The 22,177-nt window shown below is 43.8% G+C and overlaps 1 protein-coding gene across 1 annotated transcript in view; it reads left to right on the top strand.

Annotated features, from left to right (window-relative positions):
* The window catches only part of samd14 (sterile alpha motif domain containing 14), a gene marked incomplete at both ends in the record, with an annotated part of 22,068 nt that extends 2,649 nt beyond the window's left edge, over positions 1-19,419 (top strand). Inside the window, 9 exons of the mRNA XM_080775466.1 lie at positions 1,741-1,892; positions 3,995-4,120; positions 7,788-7,974; positions 11,482-11,581; positions 11,791-11,859; positions 12,870-13,041; positions 16,733-16,855; positions 17,755-17,910; positions 19,264-19,419. Coding sequence (XP_080631592.1) covers positions 1,741-1,892; positions 3,995-4,120; positions 7,788-7,974; positions 11,482-11,581; positions 11,791-11,859; positions 12,870-13,041; positions 16,733-16,855; positions 17,755-17,910; positions 19,264-19,419 — 1,241 coding nt within the window. The remainder of the gene's footprint in view (positions 1-1,740; positions 1,893-3,994; positions 4,121-7,787; positions 7,975-11,481; positions 11,582-11,790; positions 11,860-12,869; positions 13,042-16,732; positions 16,856-17,754; positions 17,911-19,263) is intronic.
* Positions 19,420-22,177: the final 2,758 nt, after the last annotated feature.

Genomic DNA, 22,177 nt, shown 5'->3' with positions numbered 1-22,177 from the left:
GGGAACCACATCATGCTTCCAGAGCCATGGAAACAGAGAGGGGTGACCGTTTCATTCACTCCAGTCCAATCCAGTGCACCACTTTTCTTACATGCAGAGGCCTTGACGGATCACACTCTGTGTGTGTGTGTGTGTGTGTGTGTGTGTGTGTGTGTGTGTGCGTGTGTGTTCGCATATGTGTGTGTGTGTGTGTGTGTGTGTGTGTGTGTGTGTAGTGTACGCGTGCATGCATATGTTTGTGTGTGTGTGTGTGTGTGTATGGTGCACATGTGTCAGCATTACATGTATCATGTGCCCCAGCTGTCAGTTTAACAGCTTCCTGCATGAATCAAGTGTGCGTGCGTGCGTGCGTGCGTGCGTGCGCGAGGAGGGTGTGAACCAGTTTGGGTGTGTGTTTGAAACTGCTTATGGTTCTTGTTCCTGGTCTCACTCTTCTCATCCATCCATCTCTATTTTTTGCTGACACCTGCCACCTGTCAAATCAGAGAGAGAGAGAGAGAGAGAGAGAGAGAGAGAGAGAGAGAGCATTAAAACGTGTAATGGTACTGCAGCTGAAACCCAAGGAGCTTCCATTTGCCTTTACTTGTCTTGTATTCTTCATTTCGTTTGATAGTCGACAAGCGTCATTTGTCCGTTATCATCCACTATATATCTATCACTATATCAGCTGCATGGTGGTCTCTTGAGTCTCTGCTTCTCCGACCCTTTGGGATGCCAAGACTCCTCCACCTCGCGTCCGTATATCAGCAACCGTCAATACTGTGAAGACAGGGTCATCATGGGGTCATGGGGGTCATCCCCCACAATGCCTTTCGGCCTTGGCCTCCAGGGACGACGACGGCGAGATTCATGGTTATTTATCTGGAGCGTTTTGGGGCGTTCAGGCCAGGGGGGGGGGGGGGGGGTTCAGACAAAGGTGGAGGAATTACAGAGTGATTAGATAGAAAATTGAAGGTTGCGCATGCACGCACGCACGGAAGCATGCACGCACTCACGCACGCACCACCCCAATCAAACAGCAGGATAATGTGAAAGGGCAATCTGTGTTCATTCACTGACCAGTGGAATGAACCTTGGAATGCCCCCCCGTCACACGGACAATTGATTGAACTCTAACAATATGTCAGGGGATGGGAGGGGAGGGGAGGCCTGGGGGGGAGGGAGGGGTGCAGGTGGCAGGAATGGAGAGAAGGTGGATGGAAGGAGGTAATTGATGGAAATAAAAAGGACAATGGAGTTCACATGTAGGGTCACAAACAATCAACAGAGGTTCTCTTCTTCTTCTTCTTCTTCTTCCTCCTCCTCCTCCTCCTCCTCCTCCTCCTCTTTTCTCTTCATGTTTAATTTCATTTTCTTCTCTCTCTATATGCCATGTGGACTGTGGGGTGGTGAGTTCACTCTGTGGTCGTCTTGCAGACCTGAACGACTTGTACTCATGTGGTCGTCTTGCAGACCTGAACGACTTGTACTCATGTGGTCGTCTTGCAGACCTGAACGACTTGTACTCATGTGGTCGTCTTGCAGACCTGAACGACTTGTACTCATGTGGTCGTCTTGCAGACCTGAACGACTTGTACTCATGTGGTCGTCTTGCAGACCTGAACGACTTGTACTCATGTGGTCGTCTTGCAGACCTGAACGACTTGTACTCATGTGGTCGTCTTGCAGACCTGAACGACTTGTACTCATGTGGTCGTCTTGCAGACCTGAACGACTTGTACTCATGTGGTCGTCTTGCAGACCTGAACGAGGCCATCCCAGAGACGGAGCTGCTGGACAACAGCATCCAGAAGGGCCGGCTGTCCATCAAGACCCGCAAGCAGAGGCCCTCGCGCTCCCGCTACCGCGACAGCGTGAGCTCCACCGAGGGAGACGACAGCCTGGAGAGGAAGGTGAGCCCAACTTTGTGTTTGTTGTTATGATAATGATACTATATATGAAACCCACTTAGGCTCTCCAACGTTGGTACCTATAGTGGTAAGAGGAAGGACTGCAGGCGGACCCGTGGAAGTATGATGAGGAAACCCCGTGCAGCTGGGCTTACGTGACGTAATTTGAAATGCCTAATTTGAAATGCCATGGCTAAAGAGCTACCTTGGAGACAGAACACAATTTGTACACATGAATGGTGAATTTGTACACATGAATGGTGTAGATTCTGAAGAGCAAAATAAATCACATATGGAGTCCCACAGGGCTCTGTATTGGGTCGAAAGCTATTTATTATGTACATAAATGACGTCTGCGATTGTATTGGAACAAATTAGCTGCGTCTTGTTTGCTGACGACACTCGTCTGTGCTGCTCAGGAAAACACCTATAGATCAGCTCTTGGATACAGTTCAAAATGAGCTTACAATATTAAAGAAATGGTTCGACATTAATAAACTGTCACTAAATTTAAATAAAACTAAATTCATGATTTTCAGTAATAGATCAATTAACAGAGAGGCTAAAATTACGATAAACAAAGTGGAAATTGAACGAGTGTTTGAGAATAAATTCTTAGGTTTAATTATTGACAGTAAACTTAATTGGAAACCGCATATAAATAATCTAAGGACAAAATGATCTAAAACCATTGCTATAATGTATAAAGCTAAACCTATATTCTAAACCAGAACTCACTATATATGCTGTATTGCTCCCTCGTACTCCCATACATCAATTACTGTGTGGAGGTATGGGGGAACAACTACAAAACAACTATCCAGCCAATATTTCTACTTTAAAAAAAAGCCATAAGAATTGTCACCCAATCTGATTATTACGCACCAACCAACCTATTATTCATTCAATTAAACACCCTACAACTCCAAGATATAGTAGATCTAAATACGGTAAATACCGCAATAACAATGTACTGTATAAGGCACACAATCACCTGCTCCCGAGCTGTATCCAAGAGCTGTTCTGGCCTAGAGAGAGCCACTATACAACCTAAGAGGCACTGCCATATTCAAACAAACAAATGCTAGAATAAACATCAGAGAGAGGTGCATATCGGTCAGAGGGGTCAAGCTGTGGAATGGATTGGATGACGAACAAAAAAACTGTAGTACAATAAACAAATTAAAACAATTGTATAGATCAAAAATAGTAGATACTATTATAGAACATTGATATGATGTTTTGTTTTCTCGTTTTGTGTTTTGTTTTGTTGTTTTTGTCTTGTTCCTGTTAACTGTATTGTCCTGTCTGTCTTTGTTTTTGTTTTATGTTATGTTTGTTTGTTTTTGTTTTGTTTTCTTGTTTTTTTCCCTTCTGTTTGCTTTGTTGTAATATTTTACCTATGAAAGCCATTTATTTGTTAGAAGGGTAGGCACTATAAGCTTAGGCTTCAGCCTACACCTTTTTGGTCAATGTTTCTTTTGCAAAAAAAAAAGCAGGCACTGTATTGACTTGTTTTAATGACCAAAATAAATAAACTACTACTACCTTTAATTATACTAGTGTTGAGCATTGAGCTATACTAATTTAGACTGACGTATAATTAAAGCGGGTCATGTTTGCATGTTGTGGAATTGTAAACAGCTGAAACCAATATTATATCAGTTCTGACATTAACCTGCAGGGCCACATTAAGTGAAGGTGGGGGCCGCATGTGGCCTCCCGGGCCGCCAGTTGCCCACCCCTGACTATAGTACTGCATACATACAGTGCCTCCACGTCTTGCTCAAGCCAGGACCACTTCGGCACGCATGCCGAGAGGGGCAGGGGTCGAACTGGCAACACTCCCCACGACTTTCTGAGCCATTGCCACCCCATATTTGTCCCTCCTCCAACGTCTGGCCTTCGGAATTACGCCATATGGTATAGCCATGGACTTTGTTTAGAGCACTTTAAACAAACATCACCAGGCGCCCCTCACGGCACACGAGTGTGATTTTATTCGTTATGTCTTCAGTGAACCCAAACATCGCAAGTCCAGTTTGTTCTAACTTGTGTACATTGATGTGTGTGTGTGTGTGTGTGTGTGTGTGTGTGCGTCTCAGTACCAGGACAGTCCTCTACATTCGGCGCGCTCTCCGCTCCAGTCCGCAACAAGAGGCTCCTCCCCTTCGCCTGATTTGCTGCTGTCTAATTCGCGAAGCCCCGCCTTCTCCTTTGACACTTCCCTGGTGAGAACAAAGAAAGGGAGAAACGGTGAAAGTCCAAACGGAGAAAAGATATGAAAACCTACAAATAACAACCTAACAGGCTCTATGCATACACGGCACGCCATTTTGGAAAGAACCGGGGCCACTTCCCTACTTCCTTCACAGGTGTTACTGATGATAATAATTAAGCTTAATTCATCCAAACAGAAAAGTATTATCTATATTTGTAATTAATAACATCAAACTCACCAACATTGCAGCTGTACGGAAAGCTTGAATTATCCTCTTTCTATCTGCAATGTGTTTGTTTAATATAAATCCACCGTAGACATGTTATGAGCTACTCCCTGTCAAGAAATTCCTTGCAGATGATTTTTTTCTAAGTATCTATCACTCAACAGCCCATGTGTAGCCTACTATACCACCTGTTTTGAATTTGCACATAATGCAGGAGGCAGCAGGAGGTTGCTTTACTGATAACGAGTGCTTGTAGCGGACCCAGCTGGCCAATAAGATTGAAGACTGACTGATGATTTTGACTGATACTTTATTTCAAAATTCACAGTGGAAACTGAGAAAAGATAAATAGGCCTATACATAACATAAGTAAATCAATAAATCCATAAACAAACACAGCAAAGGTTGAGACATATGCATATACAGTAGACCTAAACAAACAGCATAAATGTTCACATGAACCCATAATTAAAGTTAATCACGGTTTACCTTTTACTGTGAAACATAACTCAAAACCTATTTTTTATCAACCATGACAAACCCCACAACAATAAGCCCATCAAATTCATAAGCAGTGAAAATACAAGATATGACAAATAAAAGTATTAATCTTGTTCCCCTTCCAGCTAGGCGCTAATAAAGTGGCATGTGCAGTTTGTTCCAGGGCTCTTTTGGCCATCCGTCCTTAGTTCCTTCCTTGACAAACTTATGTTGCCATTCCTTCTCATGGCAGTATCTGTTACTCAATCCTCTTACCACTGAGGTTGGCAGGTGGCATTTATGGTCAAATGCTGCTATCTGCAGCCCCATCCTGGGCGTTGTCCTCACAGTCACAGGTGAACTTGATCATTTCAATTAAACTGATTTCAGTGATTTGGCCCTGTGGGCAGGAAACCCTTACAATGAAAGCCCTGGAGAACTGACTTGGGTCAGGAAACACGTCAAAATAAAAGCCTGAAAGAAAACACAAATTGACCATGGAAACCTCCCTGTGGGTCCGTTACAGTGCTTCCAAACTCTGACACTAATAATCACCTGCAAGGAATTTCTTGACAGGGTGTATAGCTCATAACATGTCTACTCTACGGTGGATTTTTATGAAACAAACACTTACTGCAGATTGTAAGACAATAATTCAAGCTTTCCTTTCAGCTGCAATGTTGGTGAGTTTGACGTCATTTAATACAATTACATGTATTTCCTGTAGGCGGACTTGACGTAGCTGCGGGGTTTAAAGCCACACCAGGCGCATCTACAGTGAATGGTAGAGTGACTGCATGTTAGTCTGCCTCAAACGTTACTCTTTTATCTGCTTTTTACTAACACTAAACATTACAAAGATGCCCAGAACATCGAGATGAACCTGTGTAGTTTATGGCTGCTCCAACATTAGTGGCAACATAAAAAAATAAAAAAAACGGAATGTCAAAATATCCACTGCGGTAGCCAAGGATGTAACGCTTCACGGTTGTAACATGGACGTTATCTCTTGATTGGTCAACGCCACCATGACGCCATCGCGTCAGTATGTGTACAGCAACGTACTCTACGTGCCCAGGAAGTTTGAAGTGTTTACCTTTATCCTGTGGGGAGCTATTGGCGAAAATCTGACTTTTTTCAAAAGGCGTATAATTTTACACCTGGAGTATATGTGTGCTACAATTTTTTTCTTTGGTGTTGGTGAATAATAATCCACATGGATGTCTTCATGCTTATGTTCTTCATTAGTTTGCATCGTGTTTAGACGGAATTCACGTTCATTATTCTGTTCTGTAAGCAACGGCAAAGAAAACTTGCAAAAGTGGGCCATTTGTAACATGTGTTACAAATGGTCCGCTTCCATTCAATACCATTATATGTAATATTTACATATTTGACATATTGGCCAATATTATATGTTCTAAAATTGTATTGTATTGTGTAGTGTATTCTAAAATTAGTTTAGGGTTGTATAACATTGTACAACTCAATCAATCAAACGTTTGTTTAATCAATGTATTTCCCCATTGAACTGAAAAAAAAAAACCCAAACTGGTACACCCGATACTATTTAATATTTCCCTTATGTTTGATACAGGAGTTGCTTCAATGAAATATAATTGCTTTAAGCTGAAAACGATATGTTTAATGGTGTTTTTTAGCGTTGTTACATTTATCATGCATGCCGTTACAATTAATCCGATATGCGCAGCAAATGTAACACTGAAACAGCGTCCACGTTCGGTTTAATAACTCCCGACCTGTTTCATCAAAAAAATAACTTGAAGTGGTTTATGGTAGCTGACATGTGTAGGTCCGTTGCCTGAAAATATTACATGTGTAGATAAACGGATCTCTGAGTAAAAAAATGAAACGTGCAAAATGTTACATCCTTGGCGGCTCTCCCCTACTTTTTGGCCAGAAAGGGATTTGTTTTCACCGGAGGAAAAATATTCTCTATGAGGCAGTTCTCTGGGAAATATCAGTAGAGGGCGCAGCGGAGTAACTAAAAAAATATTTTTTCCGGTGGAAACAAAATCCCCTTTTGGCCAAAAAGTACAGTTTATACGTGTGGTGGGGGGCTCAGAGTGCGTCCACTAAGGAGAGTAGGCTTTCTAATGACACAACTCGCCTTTGTTTTGGTGAGTAGCTAAAACGTTATTTTTATTTACGCCAAAGAGTAGAGGCTGGTCTGCATTCAATTCAAAGGGCTTTATTGGCATTAGAAAACGTACGTTTACATTGCCAAAGCAGAAAGAACAATACAACAATACAGCAATACAATCAAAACATTCATGCGAGCGGCGGAAGTTGAGAGTAACATGGAGACGAAGCAGTGAAATGTGAAAGGTCCTGAAACATACATAACGTCAGTCTTACCCAATACCCAATCTTTCTGTTTTATGAACACAAGGCTGCCGTACTTTATACCTCATACTTTAAATGCTTAGTATTGCTTGAGGCAGACTAACATTAGTAGAAGAGATGCGCCTGGTGAGGGTTTATAAACTCCGCAGCTACGTCGAGTCCGCCTACAGGAAATACGTAAGCTACGACCATGACACGCATGGAAAGGTGTAAACACTCGCTCACTGGAAACACTCTGCTACCCCCCAGTGAGTCTCAGTGTCCTTGAGTGGGTTCCACATGGCCCTGTACGTACGGGTGTGTAACTCTGAGAGTGTACAAATGGAACCACATACTGTACGGGTCCATGTGGTTCCATTTGTACACTCTCAGAGTTATGGGGGTCCTTGATATTAAAATGTTTCAGAACCAGCTTTTTTTTAAATTAATTTTTATAACACGATTTTGTAACCCATTTTCTTTTCAGCCAGTGTCAATTATCTAATCTGGAACAGAGCCTTAATAATTAGTATCATCAGTAACACCTGTGAAGGACGTAGCGAAGAGGCCCGGAAGTAGGACGAGTTATTCTGCGTGCATATCGCCCATTCATCTTCATCTGCAGGTGCGTCGCTCACCAGAGGATGGAGGCACGTCATTGGCTGCCCCGCCGCGGGGGCGGTACCGCCAGCTGACCAATACCACGTCTCAGGAGGCCCTGGTCACGCCTCCCAGCTCTCCCTCCAAGTCCTGCCCCTCCTCTGACTCCTCCCCCGTTTACATGAGGAGGAACAGGAGGCCCGACAGTGAAGGTGCACACACGCACGCACGCATGCACGCACACACAAAAAACATTAGTGCTCACTCAGTCTCACCACAGCCACGATGAGAGACGTTTCTACTAGTTGTACAAAAGGTAGAACAGCAGCCTTAAGACACTCATTGTTAACATGATTGTGCTGTTTTGTGTTTGGTTATAGTTCTCCAAGTCCTTCCTCTTGAATTAATTAGCCCTTCGCTAAGTCCCTCCCCAACCCGTCCTTGTCCAATAGGCACGTTGGCAGCGAGGAGACAGGGGCAAGCTGTCCTTCTCCCCCATAGAGTAGAGTTTAAATGACGGGATTTGTCCATATAAATAATCGATCATTTCAGTAGAAAGAGCATCGAAATGTCTTCTGAATCTAGTCAACCAGGCCTGCAGTATATATAGGGCGGCTATGCACTGGACAAATTTGCACGACATTATTTAAATAAACTAGAAATACGAGGAAATGAGGGAGAGGGAGAAATCAACTTTTAACGAGTTTTCATTTCATGTTGCACGGTATAAGACTATACGGTCATCTCCTGGCTGGGTGGGTCAGACTCAGTCGTGTATAACGACATATAAGCTGTGTTTATGTTCAACAACACAGCCATGCGAAAATAACATTTAGAGCTATGAGGTGGCGAAAGCTTGACCTGCATATTGCCTGATGGCCTAAAAGTCTAATATCTCCGTCGAATCACAGGGATATCCCTTTGGCTTAGTGGTTATTAAGATGTTGGCTTTCCACCCGGGTGTTACACCCCCCCCCCCTGGCTATATTATATGCAGTTCCGTGGCCATTACTATAGTAGTCAGTCTATCTATGATGTCAGTGCTGTGGCACTACTGTATATTGATTGACATGATGTGATTCAATTTATGGGTATTGTATAGCGCCTAAATCCCTATATTAGGTGCTACTGGCTGCTGGCGGTTGAGGATGAAGTTTGGACGTGTGCTGAAAGAACTGAGGTCCAGAATGTTCGTAGAGTGGATATTAAATTATATTTATTACAAAATCCTATAGCCTACTTTGAACGCAAATAACATAAGTAACAAACAGTCAAACGTGGTGAATGCAACAGTCTCTGTGTCTGCACAGTCAGAAAACAGTTTGCCTCCTATCAACAACACCTGCAATTCATTAGGGACAGGGTTAAATACCCTCCCTGTAACTATGGCAACCTGTACTTGACCACGCCCCTCAGTGGACATCATTGGCCACAATTAGCTGCTCAAATGGCGCGTACAGGTATTGTTTGAGAAGCGCTGATCCGAGCGCCTTCACGCCGTGCACTGCACTCCCTCAGGTCCTCGGCGATATATAGACACACACGTTCCCGAGATACGCGATGATGGACTGATATACACACTCGCGGACATGCAGGCTGCAGGGGCGACGCGACAGTGGCTCAGGAGATAGAGCGGCCACATTGGCACCTGCAGTTCGATCCGAGCTATAGAGTTAGTGTCAATAACGTTCCTTGAGCAAGACTCTGAAAACCCCCTAATTGCTCCCGATGAGCAGGTTTGTGCATGCCTTGCAACATGGTCGTGGTGTGAATGTAATGCATCATTTTTTTGGTTGGGCAGAGTATATAATACAGTAGCGGAAGGCCTTTTCTTTACTGTACTGAGTTGACTGAGAGAGTGATGAAGCCCGGGCTGGGAGCGTATAGGCCAATAGCCACACTGTTTACATTACATGTAAGTGGATAAATAACTAAGGCAGCGATCCCAGGGTGGATTTTTAAATGAAAACATACCAGTGTACAAGCTCTGTGTGCATAGATAATGAGTGTGTGCGTGCGTGTGAGAGGTTTTACAAGCCGTTATATGCATCTCAGGTCTCTCAGTGCACTGTAGACAGCCTACAGCAAACCCCTGAAATGAGCTGACACATGCATATATTCAGAACATCCCCGTAATCCCTGTATTCCCGTACATATAGCCTAAAGGCTGGAGGAAATTGAGCATGATGCCCCCATGCAGCCTCTCCTCAGGACGTTGTGTGTGTGTGTGTGTGTGTGTGTGTGTGTGTGTGTGTGTGTGTGTGTGTGTGTGTGTGTGTGTGTGTGTGTGTGTCATTTATACATTATGGATCAATAGTGTGGACTTAGACTGTTTTTCGTCTGTGGCATTGATTTATTCGACTAAACTTTTATGGTATAGTCGACTAAAACTAGACTAAACACTAAAACATTACGGGTGGCAAAAATGTGACTAAAAGTAAATTAACTTGCATTCCAAAGACTATGACTGAAACTAAAATTTGCTGCCAAAAACAACACTGCCACAGAGGAGGCTGAGCCGCATTGTCCTTTCAGTCTCAACCCATTTACACCCGAGGACGATTCTACAAAATGTCTTCTAAATCCTGACAGTTTTCTTGAAAACCCCATGTCTCTATGTCAGTGGTACAGTTTCATGTCAAGGACCCCCAAAAATATATGTATTTGGCCGCCGTCCCCCCATCTGAAAATATGTTGTTCCAGGGACCCTCCTAGTATAGCAAAGAATTGGTTAAACGTTTCCATTGAATTGGTACTTTATAAATTATATATGACTGTACATTTCTATGACCAATTGACCATACATTTTATTCATACTCGATATTTGCTATACTATCCCATATGTCTTTTATTTGCATGAGAGACAGATGAACAGATATTTGTTACTTTGTTAGTTGGGAATTGTTACTCTTAATATAAGAATGTAAATGTAACTGCAATTTCTGGGATGCTTGCCTCCCCCAAATTATTCCACCCATTCTTTTATACATGTTGTAAATGTGTGACGTGAGCATAATGCAGATTTGATTTGATTAGAAATCAGGAGGCATGCCATCACAATAGCGATGTTTATTCTTTTTTTTACCTTTTTCTTTTTACACAACTAATGATTAATTGTGATACTGATTGCTGATAGAATGTCATTTTCACTCTCTGCTTTTGATTAGAAATCCTCCCTGACTAGTAGCCTACTAGTAAAGTGTAAAGGTGACTCCAGACCGAGTAAACTTGTCCAGACTAGTCAAAGACAACTTAAAACTCTCATTTTGCAACAGACTAGCATTTTTTATCTGCACAAAGACAGTCTGGCGACGAAACATTATTTCCCCCCCATGCAAATTGCAGAAAGCGCTGGTTTGCAAGTGTTGCCAGGTCTGCTTATTATAAGCGACTTTGGGCTAGTCCTGTAACATACGCTATAGCTTTCATTGTTGCCCGTTGCTTTATAGTTTGGGCTTATTTTTGAAGTGTAGTTGCTTATTTTGGCTTGCTTTCACGATTCTTTAAAAAAAGGGCTCAAGTAGCCTACTGAAACTGGTTGTGTCTCTCTCTGTGTGTGTCTCTCTCTGTGTGTGTGTGTGTGTGTGTGTGTGTGTGTGTGTGTGTGTGTGTGTGTGTGTGTGTGTGTGTGTGTGTGTGTGTGTGCGTGCGTGCGTGCGTCCGTGCATGCGTGCGTGCGTGCGTGCGTGCGTGCGTGCGTGCGTTTGTGTGTGTTATAGTGCTAGTATCAGACAACAGCCGTGACACCAGTCCAGCTGACCCCAGTAGTCCCACTGTTATCTTTGATAAGAAGACCAAGAGACGATTCCTGGATCTGGGGTGAGGCTTGCATTCAGGCACTTGTATATGCGCACGCACGCACGCACGCACGCACGCACGCACGCACGCACGCATGCATGCACGCTCCTTCCATTGTTCAGATATGTTGTCATTGTTGAACATTATTGAACGTTGACCGTGAACATTCTGTTCATCTTTGTTATCTCTATCTCTATCCATCTCCATCCTATCTCAACTCATTCATATAGTGTGACTCTCAGGCGTTCTTATGTTCGTGTGAGGAAGGACAAATCCAACAGGCTGTCTATGGGCAGCAGGTGAGTACAGAATCACTCTCTCTCTCTCTCTCCTCTATGATTGTTGATATAGAACACTCTTGTTGCTAATAGACGAGACACAACCCATGGACATATTTTATTTTTTTCCCTTTTTTAAATATTGAAAATAGCCGACCAGCAACACGTTGCACTGCAAAACGTTGTGAATTTGTATAGATCTGCTATTTTCACTATTACTTGCAAGACACGTTGTGCGACTATATAAGTATGAATTCAATAAGACTAAAGTGGAAACTTTAAAGTTACCACAAGTCCACACGAAGTCCACACCCAGCCACAACACCAGAGGGAGTTCAACAAACCATTGTGCAACCCAGATTCGGCACAAACAAGGGAATAAATTCATTTCCGCTCCTATGCACACCCAAAATGGTCCTGCGTACCGCGTTGTTTCTAAATTGCACATGATGCAGCCAGAAGCTGCATGTGTAATTAAAAACGAGCGCTTCCAAACTAATAATCACCTGCACAGTGATTGTTATTATTATTATTATTTATTGTAAGTATAGCTCATATGTTTATTGTGGATTTCTTTTCTGAAACAAAAACTTTGCAGATAGAAGACCCTGCAGCGCTTTCCGTATACACCATTCCGTTTGGATGTATATGGGCTGTCATGGCCAGACAGCTATAGTTTTTCAGTCAAAACGTTTCCACATAACTTTTGGGTATGATGATGATGATGTCACGCACATAGCCTCTGTTCAGTATGGGACAGACATTGTTTAGTGTGCGTGCGTGTGTGCTTGCGCACAAAAAAATAAAAAAATCGTTTGTATCAGCATCAACTAAGATGCTGAACGAGGCTCTGAAACAGCGGTAACTATACGTGAGGCTATAGATTATCCACATCATGTGTGCAATTGTGTAATGTTGTGTCTTCCTCTGTAATGTATTTTTGTTGTCATTGATGTTTTATGTGTGGCTGTAGCTGTGGGTGAAAGCCCAAGAGAAATTTCCCCTTGACCTAATTGTGTGTGTGGTCTCAGGGAGCCGTCAGAGAGCCCGTCCCGCTCCTCCGGCTCCTTTGTGCCGTTCTCCTGGTTCTCTGAGGGCCGCTCAGGAGGCTCCATCTCCTCCTCCGGAACTCCTCCCTGCTCCCCCAAAGCACCTCCTTCGGTGCACGCCTCCTCCTCCAGCCCCCGCAAGTCACACTCACAGGTACGACATACAGTCATATTATGGAATGATGCGAGCTCATCATTCCATTATGACTGTCCATATTTCTTGTCGGACCAAAAATGCTTCCCAATGTCTCTGTAAGCTTGCTGGCAGGCAGCTAAAACGAGAGTGTAGCTTGCTCGTTATCTGTCTCTCTTTCATTAATTTGTTCCACCTGTATAGGCTACTCCACCTGTAAGCGCATGTGCAGGAGCGCATGCCCTGTGTATATACGGTCCAGCGTTGTTTTTGGCAGCACATTTAGATTTTGGTTTTAGTCATGGTCTCTTGAATGTAGTTTTCATTTAGTTTTAGTCATATTTTAGTCACCTGGAATGTTGTAGTGTAGTCTTGTTTTAGTCGACTAAATCAACAGTTGATTTAGTCGACTAAAATGTATTTTGGCAGCTGGCCTTGATGCCATGATTCTATGCTTGCTTACAAGCTCACAACGGGCGTCGTATAGGCCTGTGGCTATGAGGTTTACGTTGTTGAAATAACTGATCTACAGTACATCGCTGTGTGTGTGTGTGTGTGTGTGTGTGTGTGTGTGTGTGTGTGTGTGTGTGTGTGTGTGTGTGTGTGTGTGTGTGTGTGTGCGTGCGTGCGTGCGTGCGTGCGTGCGTGCATGCGTGTGCGGAATACAGAGCATCATTCTCCTCCTGTGTCCTTGAGCAAGACTCTGAAGTCTGAACCCCTAGTTGCTGTGCAGATTGGTGCCTTGCATGCAGGTTTACTCTGCCTTCGATGTATAAAAGTGAGTGTGTGTGTGTGTGTGTGTGTGTGTGTGTGTGTGTGTGTGTGTGTGTGAATGAATGGGTGAATGTAATGCATGAAAAGCGCTGAATGCAACATTTACCATATAACGCCTCACTGCCCCCCAGCGCTCGCCATGACCATCTGAGCAGCCATCAGCTGGGTGGAGCTGAAACTGAATTTCACCTGTGAGATTTAATAGTAATACAAAAATCTCTCTCTCTCTCTCTCTCTCTCTCTCTCTCTCTCTCTCTCTCTCTCTCTCTGTCTCTCTCTCTGTCTGTCTGTCTCTCTCTCTCTCTCTCTCTCTCTCTCTCTCTCTCTCTCTCTCTCTCTCTCTCTCTCTCTCTCTCTCTCTCTCTCTCTCTCTCTCTCTCTCTCTCTCTCCCCCCATCTGTCTGTCTATCTATCTCTCCCTAGCCATTAACGCAAAGTGGAAAGAGTTCCATTAAACACCCATCAGCAAGCATCCTAATGGCTTGAATTAGGCTTATTACTCTGTGTGTGTGTGTGTGTGTGTGTGTGTGTGTGTGTGTGTGTGTGTGTGTGTGTGTGTGTGTGTGCGTGCGTGTGTGTGCGCGCGCGCGCGTGTGTGCGTGTGTGTGTGTGTGTGTGTGCACGCGTGTGTGTGTGTGTGTGTGTGCACTGCCAGCGTGCGAGTAATGTTCTCGTTGTAATGCATGGCCATATCTGCCTACAGTATCTGTCTCCTTCAGACTGGAACCTCATAGTGTTACATGACACACCGGGCGTGCGTGACCTGTGTGTGTGTGTGTGTGTGTGTGTGTGTGTGTGTGTGTGTGTGTGTGTGTGTGTGTGTGTGTGTGTGTGTGTGTGTGTGTGTGTGTGTGTGTGTGTGTGTGTGTGTGTGTGTGTGTGTGTGTGTGTGTGTGTGTGTGTGTGTGTGTGTGTGTGTGTGTGTGTGTGTGCGTGCGTGCGTGCGTGCGTGCGTGCGTGCGTGTGTGTGTGCGCGTGCGCGTGCGCGTGTGTGTGTAAACTAATTACGATTAAGACACTATAGTGCATTTCTGCAACAGATTGTCTTTTAATCCTGACTTCCCTCGGCTCATATTTCATATAGATTGTTTCAACATTTTATTGTTGCTAGTAGGTCCATATACTGTATGGAGCTGTTCTGACATCCCAAAACTCCATATTTGGGCATGCAGCGTGACACAGAACTCCATAGGAATAAAGGGACACAGAGAGCGGTGATTTGTGAGAGATTTAACTCATTGTTTGAAGTAGTAAATGATAGACGTATGTGTTCAAGTGCAAGCCCCATTGTCTCATGCTGTAGTACTGTATATGTCTACTATAATCCTAATGAGTTTATGTTATCAATCGCTATACTTTAGAGTTTTCTCCCATGCATCATGATGTTGATTCTGGTATATATTTTTCATGGTGATATAAATGAACGTTATGGCTATTTCAGCCACGCAATAAGCCACCCATAGGCAATGCAAAGTGCACTGCTATAGTAGACGATAAAACAGGGTATATGGCAAGGCTTTAGGGCGTGGCTATAGTTTTGCCTCTCCAAAAATCCATAGATGATAATGATGATTTCTGTGGGTTATTGTGTATTTCTTTCTTTCTTTGATCAAAGTTTCTCTACGAAAATGAGTCATTTTACCCCTCCCACTCCCCAGAGTTCCCGTTCCGAAAGAGCCGCAGACAAAAGATAATTTAAAATAAAAGGCACATACAAACAACTTCAAATATAGATTTTGTTGTTGTTGAAACAATAGATCATTGTGTATTTCTAAATAACAATTTTACCAACAAGAAGATCATTCTATCTTACATTAATCCCTCCCCGCTCCTCTCTCTCTCTCTCTCTCTCTCTCTCTCTCTCTCTCTCTCTCTCTCTCTCTCTCTCTCTGACCGCTCTTCAAATCACCCCCCAGTGAGCAATACTGGGAAGTCACAACAAAATTGCAGTAGTATCGACGCGGCCGAGCTGCAGGGTTGGGATACTGTTTCCAGGACAATAAAACACACCCACACACACACCCCGTCATATTCAATGAGTGTCCTATATCTGCCTGACAAATTCAAAGGATCCAACAGGTCTTTATTAGTCCTTTGCTCACACGAGTATAGGCCAGCAGTGTACAATAATGAACGCACAGTGAAATGACGATGCGCAACTGAAACAGCAGATGGAAACAGGGGGGATTCTTCAGGAGGGTGCATGGGGGTATGTTTCGGTATAGCATCGCGTGGTTGCTGGCCTGTCTCAGTAACAGACAGCTGGTAATACGCCGAAACAAGCACACGTACTTTCATTAGTAGTCAGAGAGTTTGTGCATAACAAAACAAAACAACAAACTCTAGTGTAAAGAATGTTAATTTCATTCCATCTTTCTACTTCCTGCTGGCCCTCTCTCCTTCCTTTGTCTGTCTCTATTCTGTCTGTCTGTCTGTCTGTCCTGTCTGTCTGTCTGTCTGTCTGTCTGTCTGTCTGTCTGTCTGTCTGTCTGTCTGTCTGTCTGTCTGTCTGTCTGTCTTCTGTCTGTCTGTCTGTCTGTCTGTCTGTCTGTCCTTATCGCTCTTGCTCTCTTTCCTGCCTCTCACCTTCTTATCTCTGTGCTTCCTTCCCATCTCTCTTCTTCTCGCCTCTCTCCATCTTGTCTGTCTCTGCTCTGTATCTCTCTCTCTCTCTCTCTCTCTCTCTCTCTCTCTCTCTCTCTCCTCTCTCTCATTCTTGTGGTCCTCTACAAGGGACCACAATGGAAACAAGCCCCTGGTGCGTTTTGTGTTATGCTTTTTTTCTTTCTTTTTGCATAACTTTTGTACAATTATCAACAGTTTTGGATGTCACAGGTTCTTTAAGAAACCTCTCTCTCTCTCTCTCTCTCCTCTCGTCTCTCTCTCTCTCTCTTTCTCTGTCTCTCTCTCTTTCTCTGTCTCTCGCTCCCCCTTTCAGGAATCAGCTCTGAGTGAAGAGTGCGACGAGTTCTCGCCCCCGCCGCCCTCCTCCCCACCTCCAGTCGACTCCACCTCACGCTCCTCGCATCCCTACCACACCCTGTCGCAGTCATCTGACGAGGTACAGGTACACATACACAAAACATCCCTACCACACCCTGTCACAGTCATCTGACGAGGTACAGATACATACACAAACTCATACATACACATAAACTCCCATGCAGTTCTGCCACAACATCTAAAGACTCACCTCTTCTTCAGACTCCACCTCACCCCCCCCCCCCCCCCTTGCACTTCACTCTCCTTGTACCCCTTCCTGCTACCTTCTGCATGCCTCCATTAGCCCTATAGGGTTTAAGGCTCATTCATAGTCTGGATTTTCGGTGGTGGGGTGACCACCGAACTACAACATGACGTCACGAGCCGCGTTGAAGAGCAAACCACCGCCACCGCCCCAGCCCTTCTCTCTGTTTTTACTCACCACTGCTCAACGTTATTTCAGCTCCGGTGGGTCAGCTCACCACCGGAGCGGTGGTAACCTGACCACGGAAAATCCAGACTATGAATGAGCCTTGCTTTAGACCTCACCCCTTGTTTAGTTTGACGCTATAGGTTCTTGGTTATACCTCGCTGGGATCCAATTGTTTCTTGAGACACTATATGTCTCTCTGCATTCTAATATACAGTATACATCTCTCTCGTTGTTGCACCTACGCTTTACCACTCGAGAAACGCTGTGTCTGTTGGCATCTTTAAGAAGCTATACTGAAAACGCATTTGTATACCACAAACATTTTGGCTTGCTCCAGTGATTTCTATATGTACTGTTCTGTCTTATCTATTTCTAGGTACTGTCTTTGCTGCTCTGTTTCTTATTTCATTGTTGGTTTATTTGTTTTATTCCTTTTATTTTATTGTACAGCACCTTGTTAACAACTGTTTTGAAAGGCGCTCTATAAATATAATTACCTTACCTCTTCTCTCTCTCTCTCTCTCTCTTCCCCCCCCCCTCCCCAGCCCTTTGAGGAGCCAGTGTCTCTGGTGTCTTTGTGGACCACCCATCAGGTGTGTGAGTGGCTGCAGGGCCTCAACATGGAGCAGTACGTCCCAGAGTTCACCGCCAGAGACATCGACGGGAAGGACCTGCTGCAGATGGACGGCAGCAAGCTCAAGGTGAACCTTAACCCATTCTGACCTGAGATCAGATTCATACGAGGTTTCCACTGGACACACACTGGTCTGATTAACCCATTCTGACCTGAGATCAGATTCTAAAAATGTCAGTCGTTCTTCGAGTTTTCAAAAATAGCAGACCTACAAGCTCGTAGCGCGCCACTCGGTGGCGCGCTATGAGCTTGTAGATCTGCTATTTTTCAATAGCTAAAGCATAACATGATGCCAACACCAAAATGGGTTCCCGTTCAGAATGGGTGAAAGGGATAGTTCAGATTTTTTTAACTTAAGTTGTATGAAATACTTGCCATTGATATAGTGGTTGCAACGGTATTAATTGATCGCCCGAGTCCCGTGGTGGGAGTTCTGCTCTGGTTTTAGTGAATATTAAGTAGTTCTGGTCATTTTGTCATGGGGGGGGGGCACTGGGGGCCATGCAGTAAAAGTAAATTAATCCACAAAACGAACGTAGTCTGTATCGTTGGCCTATTTCTAAAATATTAGCGCGACTTTCGTTCAACTTTGACCCCTCCATCCCATGTAACTATTTTTGGGCGTAGTGATATGGACACAAAAAACATGGTTCTGTGTGATAGAGGGGTAAAAAAAGAACGAAAGTTGCACTAATATTTTAGAAAGGTTCAAGGTTCAAGTTTATTTAGTGTCCCCAAAGGTCAAATTGGGTTGCAGCATAGACAGTACATTAAACAATGAATGAATGCAGTACAAACAAACAGACAAACAAACAGTTAACATTGCGGATACAAAGGTGCACACAACCATTAAAGTGCAGGCGTTTAGGTCATAAAAGTGCGTGTGATATTATTTTAGAAATAGGTCAACAATACAAATAACGTTAGGTTTGTGGATTAATTAAATTAAATCTGAACTATCCCTTTAATGTTGTTGCCCTTAATCACAGTTACAAAAAAGTATAGACCATTCATTTTCACCCGTTATTTAGTCATTATATTATACATCGGGGCTCCACTGCTATAGCCATCCTCCCGTTGAACACTCCCCGCCCATAGGTGCTGCCACGGTGCCACCACAGCCCGTATGGAGTAGACAGACCTTCGGCTTCATACATATGCTTCCCTCCCCCGAAAACAACCTGCCATGTTGTGTTCGTGTAAAATAATAGGGCGCTCTTGGCCAAAGAAAAAGGAAAACCTCCCAAGAAAGCACAAACGAGGGGACCCCCCTTTGGTAATGCGCTGTGTTGATGATGTGAGTGACACGTCGTTATGTCATGACGTGACGTGCTGTACTGTGGGATTTGTATATGGTCGTTTCTCATTTCGTCTGTTATATTACCCCCTATATTACCCCCGTTATACGCCCCCTCTCTAGGGTCTGGGTGTGGTGAGCTCTTCAGACCGCAGTGCTCTCAAGCGTCGCATCAAAGAGATCCACACGGCGGCGGAGAAGGAGCGCAAGGCTCTGGACAAGCTGGAGAAACAGAAGGACAAACAGCGCAGGAAAGACCTGGAGCAGCGCCGCAGCTAAACCCTCACTAGAGGGAGACAAAGTAACCCTCCTCCTCTTTTTTTTTTTAAAAGAAAATGAATTACAAAGAAGGCCTTGAAGGTTGAACACATTAATTGATGATTGGCTGGAACAGGGACACTGGAGTCCATACACAACCTTGACAACGTTGTACAGAACTAGATGGCAAGAATTCAGCACCTGGACGTGTGGTGAAAGACCAACACAAGGATACAGAGTTCTGCAGAACCGGCCTGTCCTCCCCAAAACTTTAATTTATTGTTTAATTTGTTTCTATAGATTATGTGGACACGACGGGATTTACTTTCAACACCGCGAACACGTGTTGCAGATGCGACCGTCAGGGGCGACAGCCTGACAGGATGTTTTAAAAGGCTGGATATAGCCTATACACATACAGCCGGAAAAGGAAGGTTTTGTTTATATACCGTTGAAGACAACTGCAGGCACTGGGATGGACAATAGTGTTGTTAGCGCAATGTAACTGCTGGAAGCACCCGAGCTATAGCTGAGACATTACTATACTTAAGCTTATTATGTTCCATCGCGTTCAAGGTTGAATCACTGCGCTCTGTGATGGCGCCTATACAGATCCTCTTGGCAGTGGTAGGGCCTACACACGGTATACATTTCAGCGCAGCTATTTGTCTACAAGGTCCACTGTTGTGTTTACTCATGGGCGGTATATAATAAGCTCCCTGAGTCAAGAGAGAGAGAGGCTGCACTTAGCTTTGGCTGAAAGCTCCTTTCGAAGCTGCAGGCTTTTAGATGCACATTCCCAAGTTCATGCAAACACATTTAATTTACTGTTTCTGAGCCACTTGATATACCAACATGTCTCTTGGACTTTAGTGAAGAGGGGGAAAAAAAGCAATGTTTGACAAAACGGTCCCTAAAATACAGTAGTCTGTGTGTGGAGATGCAAATACAGTATAGTACGGGAGGGCCTATATTATTCCCATCATGTAATTGTAAGTTTAGTCCGTAATTGTATTCATTGTGAAGCCAATTTGTTGTCCTCCTACCAAAGTTGAAATATTACCATTTACGCCGGATTCTTTTCACAGTGTCCATTTAACCACTGGATAAGGTTTTCAACAATTTTCACCCATTTAAAAAAAAAAGCAACAATAGCTATAGGCGGAGCACATCTACAAGCTTATACTCACATCACCGTGTGTTTTGTGAGCTCGTAGATCGTCTGGTTTTCTTCACAAAATATAAAATAGGGCTTAGGTGGTTGTGCTCTAATTGAGTAACCATCCATTGGTAGTAATTCCAGCGACTGTGGCTGTCCTGTGATGGGAAGGTGCCGGCTTCCCTGCCCTGCTGCCTCTCTGTGATCAAAGTGCCCTTGAGCAAAAACACCAAACCCCTTTTAAGCCTGCTCTGTATTTTACACTGGAAAGGAGCTTAGAGCAGTGGTTCCCAAAGTGGGTTCCGGCTGGGGTTTCCCTGGGGCAGTTCCAGGGGGTCCGCAGCTAAATGATAGTTTGGAACTAAATGGACCATTACGGGTCTGCTGTAACTGTGTACAAATGTCTGTATAGCTGTCTGTAACAAATGTACAAATGTGTAACAAATGTACAAATGTGTAACAAATGGTACGTTTGGTTCCATTTCTACACTCTCAGTTAAATTAACATTGATTTTACAATATAAATTGAGGGTCCCAGAGATAGAAATGCCATTAAATGTCGGTCTGTAGACTAATAGGCATGTCAAACTTGGGGTCCGTAAAAATCTTCTTATGGGGGTCCTTGGCATATCTCTTAGTGTGAATTGTGACATGAAAAGGTTTGGGAACCACTGTCTTAGAACCTGAAGAGGAGTTGCCCATATCTGTAGTTGTCTCTAGATGGTGCTGTTGTTCTCTTACATGTACATCAATCTAGTGCCCTGGGACAGGAAACGGGACATGTTGTTGGAAATCTGGACTATGTGTGGACTTTCCCCTTGGACATGTACAAAACAAAACAAAACAGATGGATTGGTTTTGTTGTTGGGACTCTCAGATACCGCCGACCATATTTCTATGCACTGCACAGGCGTTAGAAAATGTGCATTTTTTGTGACCTTTTCAAACCTGCTCCTGGGTAAATCTACTCCATGTGAGCTTTTGTTATACTGACAATGAGCTGAAAAGCCTGCTGGAACTATTCCATGACCGACCAACGCAGTCCAAACACCCGTCGTAGTGCAAACACAGTTTCCAAGTGACTATAGTCCCAGATTACAATCTCTAAAGGTTGATTTGATCATTCGGTGGAAACTGTGGGAATCATGGGTTTGGAACTACAACGTTCACTCTGCTTTCAGACAAACATGTGAGATTAGTTGTTGTGCTTTTCTCCCAATTAACTCATTTACCCATTTAGACCTGAGGACGATTCTAAAAAAATCTTATCGTTTTCTATGTCAGTGGTGCTCAACCTTTTTTCCATGTCAATGACCCCCGGAATTATCTGTATTTGGCCACGGACCCCCCCATCTGAAAATATGTTGTTCCAGGGACCTGCCCAGAAGCAAAGATTTGAGTTCAAAATCGTTCGCTCTGAAATAATATATATTCAATGATTTGCACTGATAAACAGGTTTACATTTTTTAGAGTCTGCTCACTCCTCAGGTCTTAATGGATACAGACAGTGGTGGAGAAGAACTATTCAGATTTTGTATCATTATTATTATTTACGTAAGTGACAAGGAGCAATACCGCAATGTAGAAAGGCTTTGTTACAAGTAAAAGGTTTTTTCCCC

The sequence above is a fragment of the Protomyctophum bolini genome (genome assembly GCF_963924005.1).
Source record: "Protomyctophum bolini genome assembly, chromosome: 11".
Lineage (NCBI taxonomy): Eukaryota > Metazoa > Chordata > Actinopteri > Myctophiformes > Myctophidae > Protomyctophum > Protomyctophum bolini.
Note: the sequence above shows the minus strand (reverse complement) of the source record. Positions and strands in the feature narration are given on the sequence as shown.